Raw genomic sequence first — 20430 nt, forward strand, 5'->3', positions numbered from 1 at the left:
AAATAATTTGGGGTTACTCCCAGATCCCCAAAATAACCTAGTAAAGCATTAAAATACTTTTTAAAATAGGTTTTCAAACTGTCGATATCATCACATTTCATTTTTCCTTATACTCCCAAGATTCTACACTTGTTTCAATGATGATGGCATACCTAACAGAACTTACCAAGATCAAAATATCAATATAATGTATGGTAAAAGTGAGACTTGCTTTAAAACCGAATTCCTGAAAACTAAAAGTCCAGCTCAACTGGCCTATAAATATACTAGAATGATAACCTGGGTTTGATTCCTCCACCCTTCTCGGAGAGCCTGGCAGGCTACCGAGAGTATCTCGCCCTCACGGCAGAGCCTGGCAAGCTACCTGTGGAGTATTCGATATGCCAAAAACAGTAACAACAAGTTTCACATGGAGATATTACTGGTGCCCACTCGAGCAAACCGATGAGCAACAGGATGACAGTGATAGTGACAGTGACAGAGTGATAACCACTAAAAGTTACTGTTGCTTAGTACCAAATCTTGCATATATTTTCTTAGCATATGTTCAATTCTTTGTTTCCAGTGAATGAAGGATAAACAAGACTAATTTATTCATGGGTTCATCTCAGACAGTCTGGAATGTGGCCTTTACACTGCCACGCTATAAAGCCCGGCAGATCAATATTAATGAGTAGCCACTATGGGTCACTGGATATATAAGTTGCTTATCAATACAACTCCACCCATGGGGCAGACCTTAGGCCACTCAGTGAAAGCCATGAAAATTATACAACAGTTTCTATCCAAGTTGAACTTATTCCTTCCTAGTTGACAAATAATTTGACAATCTACTTTCACTTTCTTAGAGAGAGAGAGAGAGAGAGAGAGAGTGAGTGTGTGTGTGTGTGGGGGGTGGGGTGGGGGTGTGGTTGCCACCAAGGATGAGTTAGATAAGCATATTACAATTTTTAGCTCTGATTTCCCCCATACATTCTCTACCCTCGTTTCCTTGAGAAACTGGTTTTTAAATTTTCAGTTTTTTCAATTTTTGGTTTATAGTACTATTAATAATTTTCTTTTTTTTTAAAAAAGAACTTTTTGGGTTACACCTGGCAATGCACAGGGGTTACTCCTTGCTCTGCACTCAGGAATTACTCCTGGTGATGCTCGGGGGACCATATGGGATGTTGGGAATCAAACTCGGGTCAGCCGCATGCAAAGAAAACGCCCTACCTGCTGTGCTATTGCTCCAGCCCTAATAATTGTTTCTTAAGAACATAATTTCAACATCACACCTATCACCATTGTACCCATCTCCCTCTCCTAAGGATCCCCAACACCGCCCCCCCCCGCTACACACCGCCCATTCAACTGTGTGAATCAGTTCCTCCTCATGTGCCTTTGTATCTTTGCTGCTGCCTTGCTATCTTTAAGTCCCACATATGAGAGATTATACTGTATCTGTCCCTTTCATTCTGACTGACTTCATTCAGCATGACATCCTCAATTTCCATCCATGTTGCTATATGTTGCTTGGTTTTGTTCTTCCTCAGAAACTTTTTATGACTGGTATAGGTATAAGACTAATATACCTGTCTTAGGTATTTCCTTAATAGGTAATTGTTTTATATACTTTCATTTCCAACGTCTAGAAATAAAGACAGATACAACTTTTATTTAATTTTTTAATAAACCATAAGATTTAAATATCCAAACTAAAAGAAACAAAAATAGATATTTAAGCTAGCACTGATTTACTTTTATTTTTCTTCTGGGGACTGGAGACTAGACTTACCTGGGACTGGAATGGAGTAATACAGTTAGGATGCTGGTGTAATAATGAAAGAGTAAGTCAAATTGAGCAATGGCTTGATAAAATTTACTTGATACAGTAGTCAAGATCCAAAGCTCACTTGAGCCAACCTCAGAGACCTCACCCTGACCGTGCCTGGGGAAGGCGTCTATGGCTTACTGTTCTCACCACACTGTCTTCCTCACACAGAGAGCTCTCTCAGGCAATTGGATCCTTTTGCTCACAGAATCTCACTTCAATCTGTCAAAACATCAAGGGGGAAAATCCCAAAACCAAACAGATGAATACACACTTTTAATGTGAACCATCATATTCTACCAACCTCTTCTGAAAAATTACAAGTCAGTGGGTTTTTATGCTTAACTCAAACAATGCTTTTTATCCTCCTTTACGAAAGGTCACTTTTCACTTTATTGACATTAAGTCAATTATTTGCTACCTGCTTTTGTTTTCTCTGATTAGTTTATTTTTTCTTATTGGTTCTTATTCTTTCCATTCCAAATCATTTGATCCCTGACTTGAATCTTGTCCAGTGAATAAATCTGGTATTAATCAGTGAATAGTCGCAAAAGGGTAAAAGGAAGCAGTGAGCACTAGCAGGATCTCACTTCAACATTCGTACAAATTTTTATAAGAAAACATTCATTTTTATTATGAAACCTAAAACCATTACTGTTTGAGGACCGTGTTTTTTTGCATACGCAAATGGGTTGACATTCAATATGGACAGCAAGCTAGCTCACAAGAAACAAAGTGTAATGCACAAATACAGTCAGCTGGTAGAATTCCAGCAGCCTGGTAATAAAGTGCAGCAAAAATTTCCTTATGTTGAGTAAGAACTCCAGTAACCTCTGAATATTTTTGGTAAAGCTAAGGAAAAGCTACTGCAGTCTGGAGACTGGTAATCTTGAGACTTCAAAGAGGCTTCCAGGGAACACCACAATGAAATATTAGACCTGGAGCCAATGAGAAACACGAGGTTGGAAAGGAACAATTTTCCTCCAAATGTAAAATTATCTTCTACAGATGTTTAGCATACTATGATTTAACAGCTCTACATTGATACATCAGCAGAGATACATGGTAACATTACTGATACCTTGAGCATGTGAACACATTTAAAAATAGGCAGCAAGAAATTCTATGCCAGCTCCTGAGACAAGTTATTCTACACCCTGCACCCAGCCCATGCCAGTGATGACCAGCCTGAATGGAAACACACAGAGTAAAAACGGTGATCTACTGATAATCAGAAAGTACTCGAAAAGTGACAAAAATTGTATGTTATTAAATGACAAAACATATTTAGAGGCTTTATTTAAAAATCTCTTACTGTTCATTATCAAAGTTACAAGATTGTTTGCATACCAATAGACAGACTGTAAACATAGGAAATTTTCATTAAGGAAAGATGGGTTTACTGTAATTTGATCTGTTACAAAAAATTACTGCAAGTTATTGATAACAGAATTTCTCTTTTACTTTCTTAAGTCTAATTCTCTTGAAAATTAAACCAATGTTTCCACTCCCTTGAGCTAAAGTTCAACTATGGTCACCTTAGGAAATACCCCTGTTTATTTGTTAATCAGATAGACAAATCGAGTGGCACATATTTCCATCTTCTTCTCAGGCCAGAGGTTTTGGCTTCCCTGGTATCTTACAGGAACACAGAAGACTGGCGAGTGGTCTTGCCAAGTCTTTCCTGCTGCAGCAGAGGCTGAATGACGGCAGTGGAGGGGAGCAGTGGTGATGCACAGGCAGTCCGGCCCAAGGCCTTGGCTCACGTGGACTCTTTCTCTCCTGCTTGGCCTGTCGCAGTGTTTCTGGCCAGGGTGCTTCCGCTAAACCTGACTGAAGCAGAAAGGTGACATGCTTGGGTAAATCCTGTGTCAAGGTGATTCCGCTGAGGCGATGAGTCGAGCCTTCAATCTGTCGGCTGCGGGATGATACTGATATGAAGAAAATTATCCGGGTAGCTCAGATGTTCGCTCAGCCACTGCAGCGGTGTTTCCAACATCGGCTCGATTCCATGGATCATCACCTGATTCCTCTTTTCCCCATCTAGTCCAAGAAAGAAATTCAACAATCATCAATAAATCCAAACAGCTGGAGAAAGATAACCAGCTGCCTTTGGAGACTCCTTAGCAAACCAAGAAGGTCAACCTGGAGGGTCTGCAGAGCAAGAAATGTGGACATGGAGAAAGTTCAAATGTTGCAATATGTCTCACCCAAAACAGAAACTTGAGGGTTACAATGAATTCTGATAAAAATTCTGTTGCTCTATGTGAAAGTATTCATTCTTTCTTAATTACTGTGCACACCAAAGATTGACGTTAATGAAACCATAGTGGAGAAAACAACCCAGTGTACCCACTGACCAAAATTTATTTTAGTTACACATTAAAAACTGTACTGTAGGGCTATGAAAAAAATGACAAGTACACAAAATAGGTCAGCTCATACTTAAAATACATGAGATGGAAATATGAATAGAAATCAAGAATGAGATCAGTGTTCAGGAAGATTGTTTAATAAAACAGAGCTGTAGGCTGTTTTAGTAAAGTTCAAATATATATAGCTGAATGCTCTGGAGACACAATTAGAATAAGACTTAAAATTTTATTGAGAAGGAACTACAAGTCTGACTCAGGGATTCCAGTTTTAGTCATGAAACCTGATTGATTTTTGTCAACACCCATTCACGAATTAAAAAGGAGCTGCAATTCACTTTTCTTTTAAATTCAAACTTTACTACAAATTCAAGGTTAGCAGTTTGTTATTTATGAACTTTGTACGGTATCTTTGTATGGATATCTTTAGGCAGAAACATCCTTGGTTGTTCAAGGAAAAAAAGAAAATAAACCCAAACCAAACCCCTCCTGAAATAAAATCCTTAAACAATTTTATGTCATTCTTAGAGCTCAATTTGTGCCTTGTTTTTTTTAGTATCTTCAACTACAAGGTTTAACCGCTCAGCTTCCTGGAGAAAGAAGTACAAGGAAAAAGGGCATTCATGGAACTACGAGAGGCAAATATCCTACTTTTCCCTTTCTGTTCATAATTGACTTTTGCACCCTTAGTGCTCTGATGTCTGGCAAGATGGGAGGATGATGTATGGTGATAATGGCATGGCTGGCACCTGAAACAGGAGACCCTTTTAAAGTAGTATTTACACTTCTTCTTTTTAGAGGCAGCACACTCCTGGGAGGTGACAACAGTTCAACAGTTTGACAATAAGAAAGGACAAAACAAAAAAACAAAAAAAAACCACACCACACAGAATTGATAAAGAATGTCAAAGTTAAAAAAAAGAAAACTATAGATTCCAAAAAACAAAGTTCCAAACCACTCTTTGAATCACCGACTTAATTTAAAATGCTTTTAAAACATTTATTTATTTTTATATTTTTATTCCTTTTTTTTTTGAGTTGTTTGTTTTGGGGCCATCCCTGGTTGTAATCAGATACTTACTCCTGGCTCTGTGCTCAGGGATCACTCCTGATGGTTCTCAGGGGACCATTATATGGTGCTGGGATTGAATGAGGGTCAACTGCGGCAACATATGTGCCTTAACCACTGCACTACTATTTCTCTAGCCCCTAAAATACTTTTGGGAAAAAGGGCTCCCCTCAGACTACTTCTAACCTAAAAATACTTTCATTCTTTTGATTTTTCTGCCAATCCTATTGATTCCATCCCTACCTTTTACAGTTGTAATCAGAATGTTAGTACAATGACTGGTTCTTTGTGATGATGTGATTATCTACAAGTAAAAGACTGAGTATAAGAAGCAGGATCTAATTGCTTTTAGAAGATTAAAAAAAAAAAAAAAACTCAAGGGACTGGAGTGATAGCACAGCGCGTAGAGCATCTGCCTTGCATGCGGCCAACCCTGATTCAATTCCCAGCATCCTATATGTCCCTTGAGCACCACCAGGACTAATTCCTGAGTGCAGATCCAGGAGTAACCCCTATGCATGGCCGGGTGTGACCCAAAAAAGCAAAAAAAAAAAAAAAAAAATTCCAGTGGATAAATCCTCATATATGTGAAATGATTCATTCCTTGAAAGTTATACGTTGCCAACGTTTTACTGTATTGAATCTTTCTTAGAATATTTGAAAACATTTCCGGTATAATTCTCTTTATATTCTAATTATATATTTCCTTGAAATATTTGAGCATTCTCAGAATCTTCCTCCTACTTAACACTGAGTCAAAAAATGAAAGAGTCTGGTCTAAGAGTAAAAGTTCCTTATCTAAAGTTTTTCCTTACGCTGGAGTTACCTTCATGTAGTCTAAAACAGAGTAGAAGTCACAACTAAAAATCCAAAAGTGATTAGAATGTGAGACCAAATACAACATGGCACAAATCTACTCAGGCATAGCTTGTTAAAAAGGTAAAAGACCAATCCTGTTAACATAAAGATGCAGTTTAAGAGTGTACAAAAGCTGAAGCTGGAGAACATAAGCACTATTTCAACACTTTGTGTAACAAACCCAGCAAGTCCTATTAGCAGAAACCTGAATAAGCAACACTGATTCGCAAATTTAACTGGTGGGTGGAGTGGCAGGGGGAGGGGCCACTTTTTAATCTGGAATTTGCCAGCAGTCTTCAACCACTGGCCCATGAACGGGTGCCAGTCCATAGGGTAAAAGACTGAAACTCCCTGATCTGCTGCCTTGGGTTAAACGGCAGGGGCTAGTTCATGGGTATAAAAAAGTTGAAGAATGTTTAACTAGATAACAAAGGAAGTGGGTCTGAAATGATCATATTCCACAACACAATAACTCAAGATTTAAAACATATCATTCTGCCATCATCTACATTTGTCCAAACATTTCACCAGTACAAGCCCCCCATATGTTATAACACAGACAGACAGACAGACAAACAGACAGACAGACAGACAGACAGACACACACACACACACACACACACACACACACACACACAGCACGCACGCATCCCCCTGCTTCCTCAGTAATCCCCACTGCCAGAAGGGGTACCTGACCCTGAGCAATCAGTGAGTACATAAATGCTTTCAAAACTTGGCGAAATTTGTTGCTGACAGAATACACAGTCACAATGAATGTTTTGAGAATAATTTGATAGGTGCTCTGCCAGGAAGAATAGCTCTACCTATAAAGATTTTTGGTTATTAACAAAATGTCAAAACATTTCTGGATATACCAAGAAGTGTATTTGTGCTCTCCTTAATTCATGCTGCCATAAATAACAAGAAAACATGACCAGACATTTTGGCAATATCACAACTAACAAAATGAAAAAGTAGCAGGTGTTTCTGCTTTTTTAAACAGGAGAAAGGAAACACTTGATGGTAACTCATGTTTTTAGTAAATATGTCTTTGTGTTTCAAAATGGGAATCTAGATTTTAATACTTGGAAGTAAGAAACTTGCTCTACAAAGTGAATGACTAAGGAGAAAAATGTTATTCTACATTTTCATCTGTTCAAGGATGTTTTCTGTTAGTTTGATATTTTAAAGTAGGCAAACATCTAAAACAGCCATTGAGTAAATTAGTTCTGTATAAATTCTTTCATGCAGGACACAGGATAGGGGTATACCTTTTATTTTGGTATAATTTCACACAGAAAAGTTCTAAGACTAGGACAAGGAATTCCCCTTTACCTAGATTCATCAAATGTTTACATTTTGTTCAATTTGCTTTATCACTCTGTGTGTATATACTTATTTTCTGAATCATCTGAGAGTCAAAGGGAAACACTGAGCTCTTTACCCCTAAATGTTTTACTGTGGACTTTCTAATAAAGAGATTCTCTTACATAACTACAGAATGGTCATCAAAAAATTAAAACGCTGAAGTACTAATTTAAACTCCCATTTTTTCTCATCGTAGGATACCATCTAGGAATCACACGTTCATGTCTCTACACTAATTACCCCTAAATTAAAAGCATAATTCTTTTATCTGGGCAGTTTTTAGACCTCTTTGCATGTTTTACCATGAACATTTTGAATAATGCATGTCATTATTCTGTAGTATCTCCATGTAGTAATTTTTAAACAGAATTATTTTAATTTAATTATTTTTATCTAGTAAATATAAGGACAATCATAGATTAAAAACTTGTGATTAGTGAATCAAGGGAAGCATCCAAATTAAACACCAGAGACCTCTATTTTCTCTACAGAGAGGAATTCAATTCACCTTGAGTTAGATAGTAACTCTGAAAATACATCAATAAAGAGAATAGCACAATGATTTTCACTTCTTATATTTACTTATATATCTAAATATTAAGATATGATAAAATGTAAGTATATAATCTACTTTTAATATTACTAATAGCCTAATAAAAATGAACTTACTTTTATCTAACAATTAAAGTGAGCACTTTTTAGTACTGAGCAGTTAAATTGTTGTTTTTGTCTGTCTGGAGCCATACCCAGCAGTCTTTACTCAGGGGCTACTTCCGGTTTGGTGCTGGGGGTGGCTCCTGATGATGCTCAGAGAACCATGTGGTACCAGGGATCAAAACCAGGCCTCCTGCATGCAAAATATGCATTCTGGCCTCTGAGCTATATTCCTTGACTTAAAGTTTTACATTTTATGAAAAACATATTTAGTGTCTATGAGTAGAGTGTTAACAATGACAAAAACACAAAGAAAATATACATTAGTTACCCAAGTCAGTAGTGAAAATTATAAATCTAAAATGACAGTGATTTTTTAATACAGGTATAAAAAAATGATTTTTACATACAGGGATATGTGTATGCATGACAAATGTGTGATACACAATCATATGAAAGACAGATAAAGGAGAAATGCATCAAAACATAAACTGCAGTAAGCAACTTGAATTCCAGTTCTGTTAATGAAGGACTCTGAGCAAGCTTCATATGCTTTGTAGGTTTTTTCTTTACTTATAAAATGGAGGTGTCTAACCAGTTGGAAATTGAAAAAAATATTGAAGACATGGGCCTTTCTCTAAATTATCTGAATCAATATTTGGATAAAGTCTTCTTTTAATGTTTTCTTGAGGGGCTGGTATAGTGGTTAGGGCACTTGCCTTGCACAAGCCCGACCTGGGTTTCTTTCCCAGAATCCCATATGGTCCCCTAAGCAATAACAGGGAGTGACTCCTGAGCACAGAGCCAGGAGGAACCCCTGAACATCACTGGGTACAACCCAAAAACTAAAAATCAATAGTAAACATGCTTGCTTGAATGAATCTCAGGCAGAAACCTAACACACAGCCTTGATGAAGATGGTCAAAGGTTTGGGTCCAGTGGGTTGCGCCTGTCTGCCGAATCTGGAGGCTTGATGACAGACTGTGGTGCTTTCTTTTCTTTCTTTTTTGCTTTTTTTGGGTCAGCGATGCTTAGGGGTTACTGCTGGTTCTGCACTCAGGAATTACTCCTGGCAGTGCTTGGGACCATATGACATGCCGGGGATTGAACCCAGGTCAGCCGTGGGCAAGGCAAACATGCTCCCCACTGTACTATCTCTCTGGCTCCCCGTGGTGTTTTCTGACAGAACTTCGTGAGGGAGCTTGTAAGCCACTGGTATAAAAGAAGGGATCTTGAGCGCGCCTTTCAGTTCCAGTAGAGCAGTCCTTTATAACTAAAGAACAAAACAGTTCAGAGTTCAAATCAGCATAACTCACTCCTTTTCGATAGAAGATAAATGACTTAGCATTAAACTAAGCCTGAGCCCCGGTTTCCTTTCCTTACAGTGTGGATAAAAAGCTTTAGTCTCTGCGCTACATAAGAGTAAAGGAGACGTCCAGGCACAAGTGCTGAGCACACAGTCATACACCTGGTCAGCCCGCTGTGATTCTCTTCTCAACTCTTCCTGTCCATTCGCTCAGGTCCAGTATGTCACTCTTCTGTTCCTATAGTGTAGTATTCAGAACGGGTGTGAGGGGTGCACACTCGGGGCAATGCTGGGGATGAGTGTGGGGTGAGGGAGAAGGTGGTACTGGGAATAAAGTCTGGGTCCTGCATGCACAGCCTGCACTCACTGAGCATTCTCTCCAACCCTGGAAGACTGGTTTTCAAAAACTCAAGTTCAGTAAGCAAAAAATGTGTTCACTACAATCCGCTCCCAGCAAACAAAGTTATAAGAATAAGGCAATTCTCTCAGTACTTAAATATACTAAAAATTCATACAAAGATCATAGTCAATGAAGTGGCTGGCATGTAAAGGTATGTGGGAATTTAGTTTCATGCTAATATATACTTTGAATCTGTCTCCCATTATCATGCAGAGTAGTATACATAAATTCTAAGAATATGTTAAAGAAAAAAAAGATTACAACAATGAAAACCTAAACCCAGATGTGCAAACAACTAAATGAATGACATAAAAAAGAAATCCCTTAAGCACTATAAACCCTATGGATTAATCTACCAGTGTCCTTATTGTGTATCTTCAATAGGGCACATCAACTAAATGTCAAATGAGCCCTACTGTACTATGCTTACCTAGCTTAACTGACTTTAGTTAAGTTTCTTTGTTGTTTTTTTTGTTTGTTTGTTTTTAAAGACCACTCAGAGAGGCTGGAGCAATAGCACAGTGGGTAGGGCGTTTGCCTTGCACGTGGCCGACCCGGGTTCGATTCCCAGCATCCCAATATGGACCCCTGAGCACCGCCAGGGATAATTCCTGAGTGCAGAGCCAGGAGTGACCCCTGTGCGTCGCTGGGTGTGACCCAAAAAGAAAAAAAAAAAGACCACTCAGAGGGAGGGATGTGGGAAGATACTTCCAAACCCTCTAATATATAGTTAAAAATACATCATTATTGGAGAACTCACAAGAGCAATGATAGAGAATTTATTTCCCACCCCAATCTGCATTTTATTTCCCATCCCAATCTGCATTTCAGCCCTCCACCACACCTATCACTCACTTTTCTACAAAGAATGTCTGACCTGTCTTTATAACTGTTTACTTAAAATTCTAGCAAGATGTAAGTTTCATTCTTACTACTAATAAGTAAATCTCTTTTAATCTCTTTTAATTTAAAGGAAGCTAAAGAAATGGAGTTGGTATGTTCAAGGGAAAATGCTTTTAATCAGAAAATTTCAGTTTAAGTAACTAATCTTTTTTTAGTTCATACCTGTGAGTAGGGTACGACAGAAAATTAAGGTCAACAATATGTTTAACTTTGTGGCTTCACATTTATATTCTTAATTCAGCAGAAAATGATTTCGTTTTCTGTTCTTGGAATGTGTGATATGAAAGTTAAAGTTCTGAAAAGTACCCATACTTCTGGAAAAGTTCTAAACAAATAAAAAAGATGAGCTTCATGATTACCACTAGTCTGAACAGTTTTGTTCTGCCTGACAAATTCTTTACCCTCAGATATGTTCATTAGTAAAATGCAACTAATTGAATCCATCGACAAGAAAAGCCACAGGCTGGAATCTGAAGTGCATACATCACGCTGAAGGATTCTGACTCAGCCTCAGCAGTGGTGCTCAGTGAGGTCAGGTCAAAGAGGGTTAACCAAGCCAGGATACAGCCAAAGGAATACATCAAACACTGATTTTAAAAGGGCAATTAATCTTAAGACAGAAATGCTTCCTGGAGAATGAGATCTCAATCTTAAGAGCACACTACATGATGTAGCAGTAAAAATGAACATATACAAGCTCACAGAGCTTTTATCCTATGATCACAAACAGAAGGAGAGTGCTGTGTACAGAGAAATACAAACTCACTTAAAAATACTTACATTAATTTCTTCCGGATTTATACTCAGCTGTACAGCTCTCACCAAACATAAAATATCACAGCTAATACGCAACAACTATTTTCATGTATTAATAATATTTAAAATATATTCTTTCTGTCCACCTTATTACCCCTAGAGCCTTGCCTTGCATCACTGTGAACAAGGTTTTAAAAACATACCCATGTTAATGCCTTCACTTTCTTTTATTTATACTCCTTTATTGCTTAATGAGAAAAAAATTAAGCTAACAAATAACAGGTGATTGAGAAAACTATAAAAAGAAATTTATATAAAATTGATTATTAGATCACTTAAAAAGCTAAAAGTCACCTGCCTCAAGATAAAAATGGGGTAAATTTTAGAAAGGAAACCTTATTCATAAAAAACAAAACAAATCCGAAAAGATAGTGCAGAGGGTAGGGCACATGACTTACATATAATTGACCTAGATTCCATCCAGTTCTGCATATGGTTTCCTGAACATGATTAGGAATGATCTCTGAGCACAGAGCCAGGAGTAAGCTCTGAGAACACATGGCTGGTCCCCAAGTATACCCTCGCCCCCTTCCAAAAAACCCAAAATAAAACTCTGAAAACATGAATTGAATTTTTTTTTATCCTGGTTAATAAAATGGCTCATTCTAGTTGCGTTTAAAATGTCCAGTAATAACTATAGAAATAGGACTTAGAGAATAGTTCGTTTGTGTTACTTAAAATATATGTGACAGGGCTGGAGGATAGTACAGCGGGTAGGGCATTTGCCTTGCATGAGTCCCACCCGGATTTGATTCCCAGCATCCTATATGGTCCCCTGAGCACCGCCAGGAGTAACTCCTGACTGCAATATACTTGTATATTGCTTTTTGGGTCACACCCGGCGATGCACAATCCTGATATGTGTGTGTGTGTATACATACATATATGTGTATATATATGGTAAGGTGATTATCACACTTCTTATATATGGGCAAATGGAGTGTCACTGGACTTAATGAAGAAATCACTAACTTTTGTTTACAAATGTTATTTTAGTAAGAGATTTTTTTGTTTTCTAGTGGTAAAGGTGAAATATTCATTGAGTAAGTGTCCACTCCTACATTTTAAAATGACTGGTATTTCATTTAACATTTTGAGATTTAAACAGAGAACAATAACTGAGAAAAAGTCAGACGCAAACTGACAGTCATCTCATGATCGCCATTATTGGAAAATAATGAAAACAATCAGTTTACTATCACTTTGATTTCTGAACAGATTTCTGTTGATAGATTAAGTCATTAAGAGATTCGTTATCACCAAGATTTGTCTGAACAAATCACAAGAACAAAGCACAAGAGAGGGAAGGAAAATAATCAAGGCAAAGAATTGGATGCACTTTTGTTTAAAATTTGATGGCATAATTTAAATTAAACCTAACAAATAGTTTCTATCCAAACATGAGCATAGAAGAAGACCTTCTTGGAGTCCACCACTGTGAATGCTGCCATGTTGTTCCTCTCCCCTGCCCTCAGTATTTATATCAAATAACAAAGAGGGACCAACAAAGAGCAGGGGAATGTGAGAGAGACTGAAGGGTGAGGAAGGGTGAGATGAGACTGGTATTATCTAGGCCCAGACCCATATTCCAGGCAAGCAGTATCTGATGAAAGGGGGTCTCCCTCCATTTGTGGATTATTGATTCTTCAAATAACTGTGTGATCTGTTGATTATAGTCTCCAGTGAAAAACTTTCACTAGCAGCAAGACTTCTGAATCTTTCCACTGAAGATTTTTACTTCTAATATACCAAGTCTGTTAGTGAGCTGGCTTACAGTGACTAGATTAACATAGGCTTTTTTCTTACCAGAGCCACACGTTTGGCATCTCTAATTGTCTCCAGAAGTCAATTTCTGACAATAAGTAGAAATCAGTGGCATGAACTCTTGCCATAATTTAAGGTATAAATTGTTACAGTATCAGCTTACACTTAAAAATTTCTACATTCTGTTTGGACGCAGAACACTAACACAACCTTGTCTCTGCTGAGCAGGATTATGAACAAACAAGAAAAACAGAACTGTTTCTAGATATTTTAAATTTTTTGAGTAGTCATTTGTGAAGAAATACTAACAAAACTGTAAAAAAAATAAATTACTATGAAACCTTCGAAAAATACAATAAAATGCCACAAACTTTTGGTTCAGTAAAGTCCTATCGCCATCGTGGGAGCCAGGGGTGGGGCTCGGTGGTAAAGCCGGGGTCCCACAGGCCAGGGGGGCCTGGTTCAAGCTCTACCACCACAAACAACATTCTTACAAGGCTGGTGGGATAATGGAATGAAACAAATAAATGAGGAAAATCAGAACTACAATTTCAGTGGAAGGGTCTCAATGAATAAATTCCCAGAAAGCAGGGCAGATAGAGGAATGGAAAAAGAATGGAAAAAGAAAGTGGCTAAAAGAGCCCAGCTGGGGTAAGAAAGATGCATGTCATCTTTACAATTTGCCATAAGATGTAAACTTCTCCCTACATAGATGTGCTCCGCAGATACAATTTCAAATATAAAATTCAGGACAAAAAAGCCCAGCTATTACAACAGTCTAATGAATTGGAACTGTGGAATGAGTTTATAAAACTGAGAATGAGTATTTTTATTCTTATAAGCCCAATTTATTCGTGGCTTTGTAGTCTGTAGAATAAATGAATAAAAGCTATGCTTTTAATTTTTGTTTCATTTTTTTCCTAAGTTGTTTTTAATGAACAAAGAAAACTATTTCATCAAGTCTGGTTCAGAAGCTTAACTCTGAGTCATCTTAACTACAGCTGACACCACAAAAACAATTTACCTGAGCTTACCTTTGGTTATTTCCTGTTACCTCTAACTTGGCTAACTCCTTTAGCCACTTACAAAACAAAACAAAAAAAAAAGAAGCACACAAAGCAACTCATCATTAGTTGCTCCACAAGAACAATGACCTAAAGCATGTCTTCATAAATATAAGTACATTCTACTTTCATATGATGAAATGGAACAAAATTCCTTCCTGCATGAATCACTTGTAAGGAGCAGGAGACAATGGTGCCACAGAACTTTTATGAAGTACTTTCTCTTTTTACTATATGATGACAGCCAGTTTCTCATCCATACACACCCAATCTTAAAGTCTTTCGCTTTCAACTGAAGTTGGTGCAGGTGTTTCAAAATGCTTCACCTGTGACAATACCCAGGTGTACCAAAGTACACAGTAAACAGTTCTTTGCTAAATCAATGACTAAATGTTTTGGATACTCTCTAAAAGTCTTGAAATGAGAATTATTTTTCACTGTAAAGATACTTAAAAAATATATAAAAATTTCTTCAAAGATAAGATTAGAAATTAGAAACACAGCCTCCTTTTGGTATGAAAGGTTAGCATCTACAAGTAGCTCTAAATTACAGATACTACTTATGATGCTACTTATACTTCAAAGAAAGGTGTACATTCTCTGGTCAATGTAAGAAGGCATTTTTGATGGGAAGAAGTCGAATATACAAAGACATCAAGCTCCAGCACCTGAAATAGCCTAAGACACAGATTTATGGGAATAAGCAGACAGTGGAGATCTCACTGGTCCCCTCTTAAAAACAAAAGAACCAATCACAAAGGAAAACACAGTGTATTCTCAGGAACAGATGCACAGGTTGCACAGATGAAACAGTTAGGAGAGATCAGAATCTCTTTTTATTCCTTCCTTAGAGAGGTGGGACACACTGAATTCAGAGTCTCATACAAGGTCTACTGCAAAGTAACAGCTCTGACCCAGTTTTGTTTGTTTATAATCACTATATTTCAGGCAATATGTTTACATTAGTGCCAATGTTGATGGTTTTGATGTACAGTTACTGCACCACACTGCGAACATAGTACCCAACACCTTCCACTTATGCTATTTCATGCCTACCTCTTCATACCTCTTTATTCTTCCCCACCCCCTCCACCCCTGTAATATCAGTTTTGTCATCTAGGGCTGAAGGTTCGTCATCATCTGTTACTGCCTATTCTCCTGTTTTGTTTCTCTAAGTACTACAGACACATGAGATCATCTGATATTTCTCCTCCCTCTGACTTACTTTGTTTAACAAGATACCCACCAGTTTCATCCACACTGTAGAAAACGGCATGATTTCATCTTTTCTTACAGTGGCACAGTATTCCATTGTGTATCTATACCACAACTTCTTTATCCATTCATCTGTCACTGGAGATTCAGGTAGTTTCCATGTCCTGTTTATTGTACTAAGTGCTATAATGAACATAGGTGCGCATATCACTGTCACTGTCATCCCGCTGCTCATCAATTTGCTGGAGTGGGCACCAGTAACGTCTCCATTGTGAGACTTGTTGTTACTGTTTTTGGCGTATTGGATATGTCACGGGTAGTTTACCAGTCTCTGCCATGCAAGAGGTGTGCATATCTTCAAATTAGTCTTTTTTTTTTTTTTTTTTTTGGTATTCTTGAGCAGAGAGTCTCTTGCCCGCACGCCTGGCTGTCTTTCCTGGGGCCCCTTGGAGGGGATGGGCTCCAGCTTCCCTCCCCGCCCCAAGCAGAGCTCCCGGAAGCCGAAGACCACCGGAACCTAGCCACAGCCATGCTCGAGGCCCCTCTCCACACGTTCGGACAGGCCTCACGCATGAAGGTACCAGCAGAGGAACCCAGGTGTGAGTAATCCCATCAACGGTCAACATCCAGAGACTTAAAAGAGAGCTCCCAGAAGATATCTTGTAGCCTACTTATCCCTCTGGGAGAAACTGGCAATCTTCTGAGAGTTTCCTGCCCACATGGGAGAGCCTTGTAAGCTTCCCATGGTATATTCACATGCTAAATCCAGTAACAAGCTGGATCTTATTCCCCTGACCCTGAAAGAGCCTCCAGTGCAACATCGTTGGGAGGGCCAAGTCGAGAGAGACTTCTAAGATCTCAGGGAAAGGACTAATTGATAGATTACTGAGCCCGCTCAAGAAATCGATGATTGGGGCTGGAGTGATAGCACAGCAGGTAGGGTGTTTGCCTTGCACGCGGCCGACCCGGGTTCGATTCCCAGCATCCCATATGGTCCCCTGAGCATCTCCAGAGGTAATTCCTCAGTGCAGAGCCAGGAGTGAACCCTGTGCATCACTGGGTGTAAACCAAAAAAGCAAAAAAAAAAAAAAAAGAAAAGAAAAAGGAAAAAGAAATCGACGATTAACGGGATTTCGTAATCGTGATCGTGATTCTTGAGCTAGATCACAGCCCAGATTTAAAAAATAAAAAGCATCCCAAATCTCAGCGTCATTCTTGTACAGAGCTGCGTTAATCTTGCATGTATCAGGATCTGGGCATAGGGGTGGCAACAGGGCACAACTATATGTTCTGGCAAAACAGGCTGAATGCACGCAAAGCGGTACCATAAACTATTCTCTAGCTTCCCAAATGTTATTTTAAACTAAGCTAAATAGGTTAATACAGGTACTCCAGATACAACAACAATGACAACAATGGTAAAGAATAAAAAACCAAAAAAACACAAAAACGTTTACTTAAGGGGTTAGGGAAATAGCTCAATGGACTGAACACTTCACATGCAGGAGGGTCCCTGGTACCAAGTGGTCACTAAGCACTAGTACTTGGGTACGCCTGAGTGAGGAGCAGCCCCAAAGTACTATGTGGACCGACTAAAGTCTACACAGCAGCTTTCTTTAAACATATGTTAGAAAATGGCAACACTGGTTATCTTAGTCTGTGAAGAGTGGAAATGGATAGGGTTTGGTAGCTAGGAATTGGAAAAGTCACTTGCCACTAAGTTTCTTATATTATGAAAAAAAAAATCTGCTTAATCAAACACATTTAAAAAAAAAAAGGCGAGAGGCAGCAAGACAGCACAGAAGGTGGGCACTAGTCTTGCCTGTAGCTGACCTATATTTGATCCCCAGCACCCCATTTGGTCCCCTGAGCACAGTGCCAGGAGTAAGCCCTGAGTACCTCCAGCTGTGGCTTAAATTCCCTCCATTTCCTCCAAATATATAACAAATAAGACTGTGGAAATTACTTTTCAAAAGAAAATAAAAGGTGAGTCAAAGACTGGAAAAAAGCGTGAGTCCTGTCTGATAAAGGACTTTATACCAAGAATATTGAAATAACACTCAGAGATCAGTAGGTAGATGTAAAATCCAGGAAATTATGAGAAAAAGATTTGAATAGATATTTCATATGTTCACAAATAATAAGTGCATGAAAACACATTCAATATCATTAATCATTTTTAACAAAACTTAAAACTATCACAAATAACACTATAAAACTAAGATGGTAACAATAAGAAAAAAAATACGTGTTGGCAAGAATGCAGAAAAACTGGAACTCACATACATTATAAAATGAAGAACTATATGAGGATGCAGTCAGTTTGGAAAAGTTGTGCAGTTTCTTACATTATTTAGTAAGCAAAATCTTAGCATACAAACAGCTATCCACAACTAGGAACCAACCCCTCCTTCCAGTGAAAACACTTCTACACATGGTTTCTTAAGGATTCCCCACTCATGATCCTCCCCTTTTTGGTTTCTGGTCCACACCCAACAGTGCTCAGTGCTTACTTCTGACTCTGTGCTCAGGAATCAACCTTGGTGGGGCTTAGGGGACAATGTGGGGTCCCAAGATCCAACCTGAAATCACCTGTGTGTGACACAGGTACCTATCTACTATAACATCTCTCTAGCTTCTCATGATTCCTTTTTATCTGAAATTTTTTTTTTCTGTTTTGTTTGGGACTATACCTGGCAGTGCTCAAGGCTTACTCCTGGCTCTGTGCCCAGGGATCATTCCTGGCTAGCTCAGGGGACCACATGGCGTGTTCGGCATTGATCCTGGGTATGCTGCATATAAAGCAGCCCTACCCACTGTACGATTGCTCTGGCCTGAGAATTTTTATTATATTTGAATATTTACTTTTCTCTCTGTATTTTATGCATATAAAATTTTGTTGTAGTTACATAATGGTGTTTACAATGGCTTTGACATTTATGGTCTTGGTGTACACACTTTTTAATGCAACTCTGGGTACACAGATAACTAAAATAGGTAGACAAATCAAACTTTTACTGATAATAAAACATGACACCATTTATTTTAAAACAAAATTTTACAAAGTTATATGGCTTCCACATGGGGTTCCAACCCACAGGTTCAGAAGCTAGGAACTAAACAATGGCCTATATGTGGATTTTATAGTAGTATTATTCATAAATGTTGAAAACAGTCCAAATGCTCAAGGGTAAAAATGAACAAAGTATGATATCCACAGTATCCTCAATGTAACTATTCAGCAATAAAAAGCATACAAATCTACCGACTAATACAGTCTAAAGAGTGTGAATTAAAAAAAAAACAGAAATACAATGCTAAGTAAAAAAAAAGTAGCTTCTGTATTATTCTATCTATGCAAAATATTCATAAGAGATAAATTACAAAGACAAAAAACAGTGGTAGTTTATTAATAGTTCACTGTTCATAAACTTTCCTTCTATTTTGGAAAAAACAAGGAACTAACTAAAAACAAACTACAAAAAACTGAAGATGAACTGGAATTCTTTGATATTACTGTAATCAACTTAATGTTATACTTGAGCCAGAATTTATGGACCAAAATACTTTAGGGTAATGTCACAAAGAACTGATTGGAATAGTGAGTAAACATTTATCCTAACAGTAGAGATATGAAGATGTGAAAGACACCACTTTAAAAACACTGACATGTAGTCTAGAGCAGTGATAATTAATGACGAAGTTAGATTTTATAGAATATAATACATTTTCTAAATTCCATCAGTCATTTAAATACTGGAATATCACCAATTACCCCAAATCCCATTCACTCTGTTTCTCCTTCTATTTATTAGGCAAGCCACATCTTTATTTATTTATTTATTTATTTATTTTTTAAAATTTATTTTATTGAATCACCATGTGGAAAGTTACAAAGTTCTCAGACTTATGTCTCGGTTATACAATACTCAAACACCCGTTCCTTTACCCGTGCCCATATTCCACCACCAAAGACCTCAGTCTACCTCCCAACACCCGCCCCCCCCATCCCCACCTGCGTAATTGATAAATTTCACTTCATTTTCTCTTTACCTTGATTACTTTCCATAATTCAACACAAAACTCACTATTGTTGGAGTTTTCCCCCAAGAAAGACAGCCTTACTGCCAATGAAGCATTTGATAATTAGTTTTCCATTGCTGAGAGTGGAGAGATATGAAGTTCCACTGTCAAGTACAAAGAATTTTTTCTCCCCTCCTTCCTGCGCCACCAAGTTCATGCCTGCTTAATAAATAGTCCTCATATTATGGCTGACACCACACCGCCCGACGAGAAAAAGAGATATTTTCTGTCCTCGACCAGCATGGGGCTATGGCTTAGTTCACAGTCTAGAGACATGGCTGCAAGCAGTTTCTGGAACCAAAAGTAGTTCCTCCGGATTCTGGCTGATCTGCAGCAACGCGGCCGCACAAGAGCGTGGCCACCCGGGTCGAATCTCAGCGGAGCATGCGTTAGTATCGGCCCGCGACTCCCCAAGTGTCCCGCTGTTCCAAGTACATAATTTTTTTTAAATTTTAATTTCTCCCCCCCCCCCCGCCCCATTCCCGCGCCTCTAAGTTCGTGCCTGCTTATAGACCTCATAATATGGTGGACGCCACACAGCGTTTCTCCCAGAAAAGGGAAAAGAACCGAGAAAGGAGGATATTTCCTCTCGTCGGCCAGCATGGGGCTATGGCTTAGTTTACAGTCTAGAGAAATGGTTGCTACTTTGATTACCTTCTATATTTCAACAAAAAACTCAGTATTATTGTTTGGAGTTAACCCCAGTCAGACCTGCTAAAAAGGAACTGTTTCACATTGCTGACAA

General features: G+C 38.3%; 1 protein-coding gene across 1 annotated transcript in view; it reads right to left on the minus strand.

The window, feature by feature from the left end:
- Positions 1-2070: 2070 nt before the first annotated feature.
- ATG5 (autophagy related 5) overlaps positions 2071-20430 on the minus strand; it is a 121850-nt gene continuing 103490 nt past the window's right edge. Inside the window, exon 8 of the mRNA XM_055135148.1 lies at positions 2071-3856. Within this exon, the coding sequence (XP_054991123.1) occupies positions 3720-3856 (137 nt within the window). The 3' untranslated portion in view covers positions 2071-3719. The remainder of the gene's footprint in view (positions 3857-20430) is intronic.

Source organism: Sorex araneus, chromosome 4, assembly GCF_027595985.1.
Source record: "Sorex araneus isolate mSorAra2 chromosome 4, mSorAra2.pri, whole genome shotgun sequence".
Lineage (NCBI taxonomy): Eukaryota > Metazoa > Chordata > Mammalia > Eulipotyphla > Soricidae > Sorex > Sorex araneus.